The following is a 14,527-nucleotide window of genomic DNA, read 5'->3' as shown; positions in this document are numbered from 1 at the left end:
GCTGGAGTGCAATGGCGCGATCTCGGCTCACCGCAACCTCCGCCTCCTGGGCTCAGGGAATTCTCCTGCCTCAGCCTCCTGAGTAGCTGGGATTACAGGCACGTGCCACCATGCCCAGCTAATTTTTTGCACTTTTAGTAGAGACGGGGTTTCACCATGTTGACCAGGATGGTCTCGATCTCTCGACCTCGTGATCCACCCGCCTCGGCCTCCCAAAGTGCTGGGATTACAGGCTTGAGCCACCGCGCCCGGCGCGAGACTTTACTTTAACATTACAATGGGCACAGCGTCTCCAGGAGCTGGAAGCCAGCCCCTCCTGCGGAAGGAGCAGACCACCTGCCTGAGTTGCTGTCTTTGCCTTCCAATCACTTTCACATCTGTCTTCCTGCTTAATCCTCCCAGCAACTGATGGAGGAGGCAGGGCAGGCAGCATGGCTCTGCTTTAAAGAAAAGCAAAGAGGGTTCAGAGGTTAAGTGGCTTTTCCTGAGGACTCATGAGGACACCAGGGGGGCCGGGATCAGGGCCCAGAAGACTGGCAGTTCCAGGCTCACTCTGCTGGAGATTACATGCCCAGAGCAGCTGGGAGGCCAGGCATCCACCTGCTCTTATACCAGAACAACTCCAGGGGTCCCACAGAGCTGCGGGAGAACTCAGTCAAATGCCAGGCAAGCGAGAAGGAGCAAAAGGCTTTATTGATAAATATGCAGATACGTCTGTCCACAGGGACCTGCCGTGGGGGCCGTGACCAGGCTGCAGACCTCCCACTGCCTGGGTCACAGCTAGGACATAGCCCTGTGCAGACCCCTGCCACGACAGTCCAGCCGTCCACCACCTGCCTCATCTCTGCCAACTGTGCTGGGGGCAGGGAGAGGCAGAGGCCCGCCTCAGGCTTCCGGAGCCCTGGGGCTCACAGGTGGTTACCTCCCTTCTCAGGGAGTGGCACTGTGCCCAGGGGAGAGCCAGGGGATGGGGGCAGATGAGGGAGACAGCAGCTGCTTCAGACCCTGAGCAGAAAACCGGAGTGAGCACAGCCGGCAGCACCAGATGATAGATCTGGGCTCCAGGGACCTCCAGGCTGGCCCTCGTGGCTCGAACCTGCTGCGGGAGAGAGGCAGGGCGAGGGCCCCGTTCGCCTTTTCTCTGACAAGGTTGCAAGGCCCATGTGTGGCCGCCTGCTCCCTGGGTACCGGGCACTGGTGGCACACAGTGCCCTGAAAGGCAGGGTCCCTTCACGGCTCACCCACCAGCCACACCGAGGGGAGGGCCCCTGAAGAAAATGACAGCACTGGAAGGCAGCAGCAGGGTGGGGGCCGAGTGCTCCAGGCAGGGCCTCTTTCCAGGGGACCGAGGGCCCATCAGTCCTGGGGCGGCGGGGGCTGGTTGATGATGACCTGGATGACAAAATCTTTCTGGATCTTGGTCTCCTGGAGTCGTGTGCGGTCTGTGAGCAGCTTCCCGGAGAAGAACCACCGCTGCCACGACGGCTCGATGCCCTCCTGGGCATGCAGCTGCCTCTTGAGCTGCCCCACTGTGTCAGGCAGGCTGGCGCTGAGCCTCACGTCCTTGCCCGTGGACAGGCGCACCTTCAGCGGGAACTCGCGGCGCATGCTGGGTGGGGGCTCGGGGGGCTCCAGGGTCTCCTCCTCCGTGTGTTCCAGCAGCAGGTTCACGGGCGGTGACAGGCAATAGATGGGCAGCTGGTAGCGATTGCCCAGCTCATCGTAGCATTCACAGAGGGTGCCTGTGGGAGAGGCAGGGCTGTCAGAGTCAGCTTGGGGGTCCACTAGCATGGACTAAATGTTTAGGTCTCCCCAAATTCATATGGTGAAACTCTTGCTCCCAATGTGACTGTATTTGGACATGGGCCTATAGAGAAATAATTAAAGTGAAATGAGGTCATGGGGCGGGGCCCTGACCCTCTGATTCCCTGATCTGAAAGAATGATTCTCTGTTTTTTGTTTTTGTTTTTGTTTTTCTGACACAGAGTCTTGCTCTGTCACCCAGGCTGGAATGCAGTTGGCGCCATCTTGGCCCACTGCAACCTCTGCTCCTGGGTTCAAGCGATTCTCCTGCCTCAGCCTCCTGAGTAGCTGGGATTACAGGCATGCACCATCAAGCCTGGCTAATTTTTGTATTTTTAGTAGAGACGGGGTTTCACCATGTTGGTTAGGCTGGTCTCGAACTCCTGACCCTGTGATCCACCTCACTCAGCCTCCCAAAGTGCTGGGATTATAGGAGTGAGCCACTGTGCCCAGCCGGTCTTTTTTTTTTTTCTTTTTAGACAAGATTTCCCTATGCTGCCTAGGCTAGTCTTGAATCCCTAGGGGTTCATGAGATCCTCCCACCTCAGCCTCCTGAGCAGCTGAGACAGCAAGTGTGCTCCACTGCCCTGGCTTACAGTTCTTGAAGAGACACTAGAGCACTATGTTATGCTCCACTCGCTCCCCATGTGAGGACACAGCAAGAAGGCAGACACACCTGCAAGCCAGCAAGAGAGTCTTCACCAAAACCTGAACTGGCCAACACCATGATGTGGGATTTCCCAGCCTCCCCAACTGTGGGAAATAAATGTCTCTTGTTTAAGTCACTCAGCTTGTAGTATTTTGTTATAGTAGCCTGAGCAGACTAATACACTGCCATGACCACCCTACAGTCAGATCTCCCTAGGACAATCTGATGACCAGGTGTACAGGGCTAGAGTCAGGAAGACCTGAGCTGGCATCCTGGCTCTACCAGGTACTGGTTTGTTCATCCCTGGGACATGACTTTTCATTTGTTCACGTGTGCCGGGTGCTGGGGTTACAGAGATGAATGAAATAGCACAGCTCTACTCTCCATGGGCCTCAGTGTCCTTACTGGTACAATGTAATGCATGGAAAAATAAGTTTATTGTCTCTTGAGGACCTACTAAGTGCAGGGACTGGACTAAATGATGTTATGTGTGTCTTGCCGAATCCTAATAATCATCTCCCCTCTACAGCTGTAAGGCACTCAGGCTCTAAATTCTAGAAGCTCCTTGCTAAAGGCAACACAGTTAGGAAAGGAAAACACTCAGGCTGAAACCCAGGTCTGGGACTCTAAAGCGCCACTGTTGTTACCCTCTGCCTTACACAGTACCATAAGCCTGCTGTGAACTTACGTGAGCTAATGCAGTGGAAGTTTCTAGCTCAGTGCCCAGCACATAACCCAACGTCAGTGCCTTTGGGAGGCCGAGGCGGGTAGATCACTTGAGCTCAGGAGTTCGAGACCAGCCTGGCCAACGTGGTGAAACCCCATCTCCACTAAAAATACAAAAATTACCTGGATGTGGTAGCATGTGCCTGTAATCCCAGCTACTCAGGAGGCCGAGGCAGAACTGCTTGAACTCAGGAGGGAGAGGTTGCAGTGAGCAGAGATCCCACCACTGCACTCTAGCCTGGGCAACACGGTAAGACTGTTTCAAAAATATATATATATAATAGAAAGGTCAGTGTCTTGGATGTTCTGGGGTCCCCAAATGCATTTGTGACACTGCTTTGCAGGTTTGTTGATGTCTTTCTATCATGTCATTAGGCAAGCACAGACTGTGTCTCATTTTCCTTATGTATCCACTTCTGGTCCATGCTCAGCAAGGGTTGCTTGAATGAACGAATAAGTGAATAACCACCTGTTCCACCACTCCACACCCCTCAACACCCCCCCCCCCAATGGCTTGGATAGAAACTCGTGACACGTGGCTGGCCACCGGCTCTACTCTACCCGCAAACCGTGCTGGTGAACCCCTAGCTCCAGCGGGGATGAAGCCCTGGCCCTGCCAACTTACCGTGAGGCAAGGTAATGCTGGCTCCATCCAGGATGGCCTGGGCCAGCTCATGGTCATTGGCCTCGGCAGCGTAGGCGGCGGCCTTGAGGGCATCCCAGATCTCCTTCCGACCCTCGAAGGCAGGTGCTGTGTCCCAGAACTCATCCCGTTTGCTCCGCAGCTGCCCGTCGGTCATGGGGTAGTCGCTCTTCCACTTCAGTCGCTCTTTCTTCAGGGGCTCATTGCGTCCTGGGCAGGACAGGAGAGGCTCAGCATCTGTAAAGTCGCTTGAGCTGCAACCTGCCCTCCCAGTTCCTCCCTCCCCGGGCCAAACCCTGAAACCATGCTGCACCGGCTACCAAGTATCTCTGAAGCCCTTCCTAAACAGCAGGGAAGAGTCAGGAGAGGCTATATAACCAACCTAGGGACATCAAATAATTTTGTCAGCAAAGCATATGCTACTGTTTTTTGTTGTTGTCGTTGTTGCCACGGCGCCTGGCTAATAATTTTTAATCATGTGGGAAGAGTGTGGTGGCTCACACCTGTAATCCCAGCACTTTGGGAGGCAGTAGGATTGCTTGAGCCCCCGAGTTCTAGACCAGCCAAGGCAACATGGCAAAACCCTGTTTCTACAAAAAATTTTTAAAAATTAGCCAGGTGTGGTGGCACAATCCTGTAGCTCCAGCTACACGGGAGGCTGAGATGGGAGAGTTACTTGAGCCTGGAAGATTGAGGCTGCAGAGAGCCATGATCGCATGCCACTGCACTCCATCCTGGGCAAGAGAGCAAAACCATGTCTCAAAAAAAAAATAAACAATTTTAACATCTTTTTTTTTTTTTTTTTTTTTTTTTTTTTTTGTGAGACGGAGTTTCGCTCTTGTTACCCAGGCTGGAGTGCAATGGCGCGATCTCGGCTCACCGCAACCTCCGCCCCCTGGGTTCAGGCAATTCTCCTGCCTCAGCCTCCTGAGTAGCTGGGATTACAGGCATGCGCCACCATGCCCAGCTAACTTTTTGTATTTTTAGTAGAGACGGGGTTTCACTATGTTGACCAGGATGGTCTCGATCTCTTAACCTTGTGATCCGCCCGCCTCGGCCTCCCAAAGTGCTGGGATTACAGGCTTGAGCCACCGCGCCCGGCGCTTTTTTTTTTTTTTTTTTTTTTTTGAGACGGAGTTTCGCTCTTGTTACCCAGGCTGGAGTGCAATGGCGCGATCTCGGCTCACCGCAACCTCCGCCTCCTGGGTTCAGGCAATTCTCCTGCCTCAGCCTCCTGAGTAGCTGGGATTACAGGCACGTACCACCATGCCCAGCTAATTTTTTGTATTTATAGTAGAGACGGGGTTTCACCATGTTGACCAGGATGGTCTCGATCTCTCGACCTTGTGATCCACCCGCCTCGGCCTCCCAAAGTGCTGGGATTACAAGCTTGAGCCACCGCGCCCAGCAATTTTAACATCTTTTAAGAAATCATAACCAACAAACTCACCAAAAAACTCCTGCAGCATCTGACAAAGAAAACAATTCTGTCAAATGTCATTTTTCTTGTTGCCCAGTTTCAAGTGACCTCCAAGAATATTCCAAACCACAGTCAAGACTGAGGGTAGAGGTGTTTCTCAAAGGCTTTTGGAGGTTCAGTCATCTCAAAACTGAAGGCAGAATGAGCCACAGGAGTGAGATGTGAAGCACCCTGCTTCCACTGTAACTCAGATCCTACAGTGAGAGGCAGAACTAATGCTGGGGGCCACCACCAAGCTGCTCCCATTGGCTGGGACAGAAGGAAGCAAGGAAGAGAATTGCAGGCAGGGACGCTGAGAAAGAACCCCAGGCAAGCCTGTATTTACATATGTGATCCCATTTCATCCTTGCAGTAGCCTTAGGCAGTAGATATTATTATTGCTATTTCACAGATGATAGGACAGATTTAGAAAGATTAAATAACTTGCCCCAGGTCACATAGTAAGTGAGTGAGGGTTCCACCTCAGGTCTGACTAAATCCTGTAGTACGCCATCTGAATTCACAGCTACCTGTAGGGGCAGAAAACTCTAAAGCCAAACATTTAATAAGTGTTCCCAGGGTGGTGAGGTGGCAGAAGGAAAGGCAAACCCTTTTTGGAGGAAAACAACTTCAGGACCAGGCCTCAAAGAATTCCCAAGATAAGTTCCAAGAAAAATAAATAAAGTAATAGTTTTTTTAAAAATCCCAATATGCAAGGAACCAAGGCAATTTCAGCCAGTGGACAAAAGAATCAGATTTGCAAAACTGGATAGGGAGTTTAACTGACACAGATTATGAAATACTGAGATAAGGGATGAGAGAGAGCCTTAAAAATATGAATAAGGAATAAGAGATTATAAAGAATGACCAAGGAGATTTTTTTTTTTTTACAATTTAATTTTTGTGGGTACATAGTAGGTTTAACCAAGATCTTAAAAGAACCATATAGAACTAAAAATGAAAAATATAGGCCGGGCCTACTGGCTCACATCTGTAATCCCAGCACTTTGGGAGGCTGAGGCAGATGGATCACTTGAGCCAAAAAATTTGAGATCAGCTTGAACAACATGGCAAAAAACTGTCTATACAAGAAATAAAAAAAATTAGTGGGACATGGCGGCATGTGCCTGTAGTCCCAGTTACTTGGGAGGCTGAGGTGGGAGAATCACCTGAGCCCAGAGAGGTTGAGGCTGCAATGAGCCATGATCACACCACTGTATTCCAACTCCAGCCTGGGCGATGGAGTGAGACCCTGTCTCAAAAAAATAAAAGTAAAGGAAGAAAAAGAAAATGTAATTGAAATTCAGATGTCTTTTTTTTTTTTTTTTTTTTTTTCTCAAGAGACAAGGTCTCACTGTGTCACCCAGTCTGGAGTGCAGTGGTGCGATCATCGCTCATGGCAGCCTCAAACTCCTGGGCTCAAGGTATTCTCCCCCATCAGCCTCCCAAGCAGTTGGGACTATACAGGTGACACTATACCCAGCTAGGTCTAACATTTTGAACTGAATTTCCAGAAGGATACAATAAGAAGAATGGGGGCCGGGCGCGGTGGCTCAAGCCTGTAATCCCAGCACTTTGGGAGGCCGAGGCGGGTGGATCACGAGGTCGAGAGATCGAGACCATCCCGGTCAACATGGTGAAACCCCGTCTCTACTAAAAATACAAAAAACTAGCTGGGCATGGTGGCGCGTGCCTGTAATCCCAGCTACTCAGGAGGCTGAGGCAGGAGAATTGCCTGAGCCCAGGAGACGGAGGTTGCAGTGAGCCGAGATCGCGCCATTGCACTCCAACCTGGGCAACAAGAGCGAAACTCCGTCTCAAAAAAAAAAAAAAAAAAAAAAAAAAAAGAAGAATGGGAATGAAGCAACATTCAAAGAAATCCTGGAGATGCCCATTCCCCCTAAACTGATCTATAAATGTAATACAATTCCAATAGAATTCTTGTCAGCCTTTTCCCAAGGAACCTGGCAAGCTGATTCTAAATTTTATATAGAAGAACAAAGATGCTCCTAGAGAAGAATAAAGCGAGAGAACTTGCACTGCCATAATCAGCACTAATTATAAAGCTACAGTTGGCACAGTACTAGAACAGGGACAGACTGTTGGACAAAAAAAAAAAAAAAAAAAAAAAAAAAAAAGCTAAGCCCTGTAAAATATTTGAAGAGATTCACTCTGAGCCAAATGTGAGGACCACGACCTGTGATGCAGTCTCAGGAGGTTCTGAGAACATGCACCCAAGGTAGTTGGATTACAGCTTGGTTTGACATGTTTTAGGGAGACTTAAGACATCAGTCATTACATGTGAGATATACATTGGGGTGGAAAGGCAGGACAACTTGAAGGGGCGGGGCCTTACAAGTCTTAGGTGGATTTAAAGATGTTCTGGTGGGCAATTGGTTGAAAGTGTTATTATCTTAAGTCCTGGAATCAACGGAAAGGAATATCTGGGTTAAGATAAGCAGTTGTGGAAACCAAGGTTCTTCTTATGTAGATGAAGTCTAATAGATGGCCGCCTTTAGAGGTCATGGTTGGCAAATGTTTCCTATTCAGACCTTTAACAGGTGCTAGATTTTTTAGCTAATCTCCTCAGGATCAGAGTCAGGTTGGAATTTGGTATGTTACTGCTACAGAGCCTACTTTGTCAGTCCTAAGACCCTGCTTTAATTTTTTTTTTTTTTTTAGACATACTCCCGCTCTGTCGTTCAGGCTGGAATGCAATGGCATGATCTCGGCTCACTGTAACCTCTGCCTCCCAGGTGCAAGGGATTCTCCTGCCTCAGCCTCCCGAGTAGCTGGGAGTACAGACGTGTACCACTATACCTAGCTAATTTTTCTATTTGTAGAAGAAATGAGGTTTCACCATGTTGCCAGGCTCGGCCTCCCAAAGTGCTGGGATTACAGATGTGAGCCACCATGCCTGGCCTGCTTTAATGTTAATACTGGTCAGTTGTACCTGAACTCCAAAGGGAGGAAAGTATAATGAGGCATATCTGACTCCCCTTCCCGTCATGGCCTGAACTTGTTTTTCAGATTTCTTTGGAATCTCCTTGGCTGAGAAGAGGGGTCCACTCAGTTGGTTGGAGGACTTAGAATTTTATTCTCGGTATACAAGACAAATGGGCCAACAGAGAAGAACAGAGAATCCAGAAACAGATCCAGGTGTGTACAGGAACTTGCTTGCGGTGAGAAGGAACATTCCTGCTGGAGGTGGGAAGGGAAGATGAATTTCTGACAAATGATGCTGGGACTGTGATGTAAACATGAACTGAAATCCCCACCTCATGCCAGCCACGAAAATCAAAACCAGGTTAATCGAAGGCTTAAATATGAGAAACAGAAAGGAGACACTCAAGAAACTGAAGATTACAATTTCATCCAGATATTTTCTAGGAAGTTTGGCCTGGAGGTGTTTATGCCTTGATCAAGGAAGTTGCTCCATTTCATGATTTCCCACCTCTTTTCTCTTTCATTTAGCGTGGATGACCCCCTAATAAGAGCTTTGATCCACCAGGAGTCACAGTCATTATGCAGTGACTCCCTCAGGACCCCTGGGTGAGGATTTCTGCCTCTTCCCTAAACACCTGTTTAGCTTCAATGGCATTTTAACTTCTCAAGCCAATTCTATCATTTTCCTGCCTCCTTCTTCTTTGCCAGATGTCACTTCTTATTTGTCTCTGTCTGCTGATTCTAACATGGGGAGAGGTCAGGCCCAGCTCATGGGCCACTCCTAATCTGCCGAGGGTTGAGAAAGGGCACAACCAAGCTGTCAGCACTGTCTACAAAAGAGGCTTCCCACAGAAGAAAGAGACCAGGCTTTGGAATATTTGAAAATGTTCACCATTTGGCCAGCATGGTGGCTGACGCCTATAATCCCAGCACTTTGGGAAACAGAGGTGGAAGAATCACTTAAGGCCAGGAGGTCATGACCAGCCTGGGCAACATAAGACCCCTCATCTCTACAAAAAATAAAAAAATTAGCCAGGCATGGTGACATGCACCTGTAATCCCAGCTACTCAGGAGGCTGAGGTGGGAGGGTCGTTTGAGCCCAGGAGGTCAAGACTGCAGTGAGCTATAACTGCACCACTGCACCCCAGCCTGGGTGACAGAGTGAGACCCTGTCTCTAAAATAAAAGTACATATATATATATATACATACATATATACAAACAAATAAGGCCGAACGCAGTGGCTCACAATGGTAATCCCAGCACTTTGGGAGGCCGATGCAGGTGAATTGCTTGAGTCTAGGAGTTCGAGATCAGTCTGGTCAATATGGCAAAACCCCATCTCTACTAAAAATACAAAAATTATCCAGGCGTGGTGGCAGGAGCCTGTAATCCCAGCTATTTGGGAGGCTGAGGCAGGAGAATCGCTTGAACCCTCGAGGCAGAGGTTGTGGTGAGCCGAGATCATGTCACTGCACTCCAGCCTGGGAGACAGATTGAGACTCCATCTCAAAAAAAAAAAAAAAAAAAAACAAATAAAAACAAAAAAATGAAATATTCACCTTTGGGCTATGTGCCCAACAAGTAAGGTTGCTGGACTGTGACTCCAAGGACACCTGAGCTGTAACTGTGTCCATGCATCTCATTCTCTCTAGAGAAGACTGAAGAACTGACCTTTAAAATAAACACAGCTCCATGGTGGCCCCTTTCAAAGTCCACACACGTGCCTGAGGAATGCTGCCTTGGCTCGCAAACCTCCCAAGCTCCCCCAGAGCAGCCTTCTGGGTCCCCTCCTCGATACTCAACAGCAGCCACCTTTGCTAGCAGTCATTTCTACCCTTCTCCTCCACTAACAGGCACACTGTGAGTGAGCCTCTCCAAGTGACCCAGGATACAGCGGTGACAAACTCATCACCCTCCAGGTAGGGCCTCTGGGGCTGAAAACCTTAGAATGGGCTGGTGGGGAGCAGGGGGCAGGCAGGGTTAATGTAAGCTGACGGCCCCAGGAGCCCAACCATTGCCTTCTCAGTCATCACTGCACCTCAGAGCCAGCAGAGGGCAGCCGCAGCGCCTCTGGGCTGGTGTTGGCTCTCTTCATCAGTGGGTCAAATGCTGCACAAAAATATCTCACCAAGTTCTCCAGGCCCAGGGGTAAGCATGTATAGGAGACATGCCCAAACGTTTGCAGCCCTACACACGGGTGCTTACAATCTTAGCCAGAGATATGTACAAACACAGAAAAGGAAGTTTTTCATCTAAGTATGTGAACAAATTGATGATAAACATATTAATTTCATTTACTTTCAAAGATAGCCAGGCATGGTGGTACATGCCTATAATCCCAGCTACTCAGGAGGCTGAGGCAGGAGAATCACTTGAACCTAGGAGGCGGAGGTTGCAGTGAGCTGAGATGGTGCCATTGCACTCCAGCCTGGGTGACAGAGCAGGACAACATGGCAAAAACCAGTCTCTACACAAATACAAAAATTAGCAGGTATGGTGGTGCACAACTGTAGTCCCATATGCAGGAGGCTGAGGCAGGAGAATTGCTTGAACTGAGATGGCGGAGGGTGTAGTGAGCCAAGATTACACCACTGCACTCCAGCCTGGGCCACAGAGACACTATGTCTCAAAAAAAAAAGAAAGTGTAGCCGGGCACAGTGGCTCACGCCTGTAATCCCAGCATTTTGGGAGGCCAAGGCGGGTGGATCGTGAGGTCAGGAGATCGAGACCATCCTGGCCAACATGATGACACCTGGTCTCTACTAAAATGCAAAAACTAGCCAAGCATGGTGGGGCATGCACCTGTAGTCCCAGCTACTTGGGAGGCTGAGGCAGGGGAATCCCTTGAACCCTCTGGGAGGTAGAGGTTGTAGTGAGCTGAGATCGTGCCATTGCACTCCAGCCTGGTGACAGAGCAAGACTCTGTCTAAAAAAAAAAAAAAAAAGAGTATAAAATCTAAAAACAAAAAAAGCGTATATAATTTTTTAAAAAATTAATTGTCCAGTCATTTAATCGTAATTAATTTTTTTTTTTTTTTTTGTAGAAATGGGGTCTTACATGTTGCCCAGGCTGGTCTCAAACTCCTGGCTTTAAGTGATCCTCCTTCCTCAGCCTCCCAAAGCACTCAGCTGTAGAATTATATATATTAAAAAGACTGGAGGGCCAAGTGCGGTGGCTCACACCTATAATCCCAGCACTGTGGGAGACTGAGGCGGGAAGATCACCTGAGCCCAGAAGATCAAGGCTGCAGTGAGCTATGATTATGCCACTATACTCCAGACTGGGCGGCAGAGTAAGACCTGGTCTTTAAAATAAAAAAAATTAAAAGGCTGGAAGGATTTATATCAAAATGTAAACAGTGGTTGTATTTTATTGGCAGTTACCAATGATTTCTTCTTGGCTTATATTTTCCAAGTTTTCTACAATAAGAACTTACTACTTTAGGCCGGGCGTGGTGGCTCACGCCTGTAATCCAAGCACTTTGGAGACCAAGGCGGGCGGATCACCTGAGGTCAGGAGTTCAAGACCAGCCTGACCAACATGGTGAAACCCCGTCTTTAAAAATAAAAATAATAATAATAAAAAGAACGTACTACTTTAATAATAAGAATAATACCATGAAAGTTGTTAATAAAGAGGATACTTGGAGTTCTGGGGAGCAGCCACGGAAAAGTGGGAAGAATGTGGGGAGCCGATGGTGGTGGTGACTCACTAAGCCCACAGCCTGTAGGGTATCGGTTACTGACAGCTCCCGGCGGCCTTGCCCAGGCCAGGACAGCTCTGCCGGTATCAGCAGCAGGAACATTTAGTAGCGTCTACTTACATCTCCACCTGTCCTAGACAAGCTTCAGGTCAAAGACAGAGCAACAGAAATGGTCCCTGTTCTTCATGAAGCTGGCAAATGTACATAACCTGCATGAGGAGGCAGCAAGGTAACACACCCACAAAGGCATGGGTTCCCAGTACTGTGGTGGCAGAGGACAGCAAAAGACATTTTTTTTGTTTGCTTAAACTTTTTTTTTTTTTTTAATGGAGATGGGGGGGTCTCTCTATGTTGCCTCGGTTGGTCTCAAACTCCTGGGCTCAAGGGATCCTACTGTCTCGACCTCCCAAAGTGCTAGGATTACAGGTGTGAGCCACCATGCCCCACCAACATTTGTGACTGAGCAGAGAATGTATGTGTCTGCGTATAGAGGCAAAGGCTGGGGTCCCAAAGAGTTGTAGGATCCCCCCCATATTAGGATCTCCTTGGGTGCTGGTTCAAAAGACAGATTCTCAGAGCCCACCTCACACACAAGGGAACAGTTGCAGGGCTGGGCTGGGGTATGTACTTGATCTGATTTAAGAAGCTATGTGTAAGGCTGGGTGCGGTGACTCATGCCTGTAATCCCATGCTGAGGTGGGTGGATCACTTGAAGTCAGGAGTTCAAGACCAGCCAACATGACAAAATGCTGTCCCTACTAAAAATACAAAAATTAGTTGGGCATAGTGGCGGGCATCTGTAATCCCAGGCACTAGGGAGGCTGAGGCAGGAGAATCACTTGAACCCGGGAGGCGGAGGTTTCAGTGAGCCGAGACTGAGCCACTGCACTCCAGCCTGGGTGACAGAGTGAGACTCTGTTTCAAGGAAAAAAAAAAAAAAAAAAAGACACACAGCAAAACAGGAGTGGAAATGGCATGCCCCGCCACACCTTAACAAAAACAGTTCAACACCTAATCCCCAGAGTTGCTGCCGGGGGCTGACTTGGAGAGGGAAGAGAGCAAGAGGGCGCCACGTCTGGGCGGGAGGAGGATAATGACGGTGGATGCTGCGGTTTGGCCTCGATAATGAATGGTGTCTGGGGATACCACCCCCAAGGGAGGGCCCCGAAAGGACAGTGGGAGACAGAACACTAAAGTCCTCTCCAAGTTGCCCAGAGCTGGTGTGCATCTATGAGTGTGTGACAGTGTGTGTGCGTGTGTGTTTACTCCCACCATTCGATTCACACTGCTGAATTCAGGATGGATACATGGAAGAGGAGATTCCAGAATGACAAGGAAGGATGGCAGATGCTGGCTGAATAGATCCCACTACCTCACTAAGTACCTGGCCCAGCGAGGTTCTCAGCAAGTATCTGCTGAATTGGGAATGAAACTGATAAAGGGGCCATGAGCAGGTGGGGAGGCGTGGAGGAGTTACGTACGGCTCACTGCAGCAGCGGGTAGGCAGCCAGAAGCAGGGGAGAGGTCTGAAGGGACACAAGTCAGGTGCCTCTCCTTCACTTCTTGACCTCAGACCCCAGAAGATCATTATTATGACTTCAGGGACTGGAATAAGTAAGCTGCTGGGATGTGACACCAAATCTAAGACCAGCCAAGGGAGCAGAGATGTCCCCCGTCATGCCACCCAAGCCAGGAGACAGCCCTATTTATACCTGTGGCAATCCCCAAGCTGTTCCATACTCGGTTACCAAGTTCTGTCCCCAGGCCCTTACTCCAGGGATGGGGCCAACAGTGTCCTTCCCAGAAGTGCCGATTATGTGACAAGTCTGGGCTTGCTCAGGTTAGTGTGGGAGACAGGGCTCTCACACCAGGCAGAAGAAGGCAGGAACAAGAGCCTCCCTGTCCCAGCAGTCTGGCCAGCAAGGGTCCTCTGGCCAGGATACAAACTCAAATCTCTCCTTTCTCCCCTCCCACCCTAGCAGTCACAGCTGAAACACAGGTATTCTGAAGTGCCCCACCTGGCAGAGGGAAGAAGAGGTCAGGAAGAACACAGGGCCCCAGAAGAAGGATCAGCCCAGATTGGGAGGGTGCAGCCAGGGGACAGGGAGCCCAGGTAATCCCTTCAGGAAGCGCGATATTTATAGGCAGACTTAGCCGAGATAACCCTCAGAGCCTGGGTAACTTTTGAAGGGAAAGTGCTGGTCCAGCTCCGGTCAGCCGGGGCCTCCCACACTCTGGTATTTGGTGGCCTCCTCAGGCACCAGCTCAGGGAGGGAAAGGGGTGGAGCCAGTTGCTAAGTGACAGGCCAGGGTTCCTAATGGGCATCTCTGGGGGCGCAGTGGGTCCCAGGTGGTCCTGAGCAGAGCTGAAGGATCAAGGCAGGGTGGCACCCCTGGGAGCCCCGCTCTCGGCTCCAGGATGATGCCCAGCCCAGGGCAACTGAAATTCTCTGCAATGATCTTGCTTGTCTGCCCGAGGCTGGGACCTCCTCCAGTTCATCTTCTGGATCCTAGAGGCAGGGTCAACGCCTGGCATGAGGCACGGGCAAGTGAGATGGGCAGGCAGTTTAGGAAAAGGAAGAGGAGCTGCAGAA

General features: G+C 49.8%; 1 protein-coding gene across 4 annotated transcripts in view; it reads right to left on the bottom strand.

Annotated features, from left to right (window-relative positions):
* Positions 1-674: 674 nt before the first annotated feature.
* UBTD1 (ubiquitin domain containing 1) overlaps positions 675-14,527 on the bottom strand; it is a 63,780-nt gene continuing 49,927 nt past the window's right edge. For all 4 annotated transcript variants that reach the window (XM_003922339.4, XM_074382706.1, XM_074382707.1 and 1 more), the window contains exons 2-3: positions 3,804-4,031; positions 675-1,742 (exon numbers count right to left, since the gene is read on the bottom strand). In XM_003922339.4, the coding sequence (XP_003922388.1) occupies positions 1,357-1,742; positions 3,804-4,031 (614 nt within the window). In that variant the 3' untranslated portion in view covers positions 675-1,356. The remainder of the gene's footprint in view (positions 1,743-3,803; positions 4,032-14,527) is intronic.

This window comes from Saimiri boliviensis, chromosome 12 (assembly GCF_048565385.1).
Source record: "Saimiri boliviensis isolate mSaiBol1 chromosome 12, mSaiBol1.pri, whole genome shotgun sequence".
In the NCBI taxonomy this organism is placed as follows: domain Eukaryota; kingdom Metazoa; phylum Chordata; class Mammalia; order Primates; family Cebidae; genus Saimiri; species Saimiri boliviensis.
This window is presented reverse-complemented; position numbering and strand designations above follow the sequence as displayed.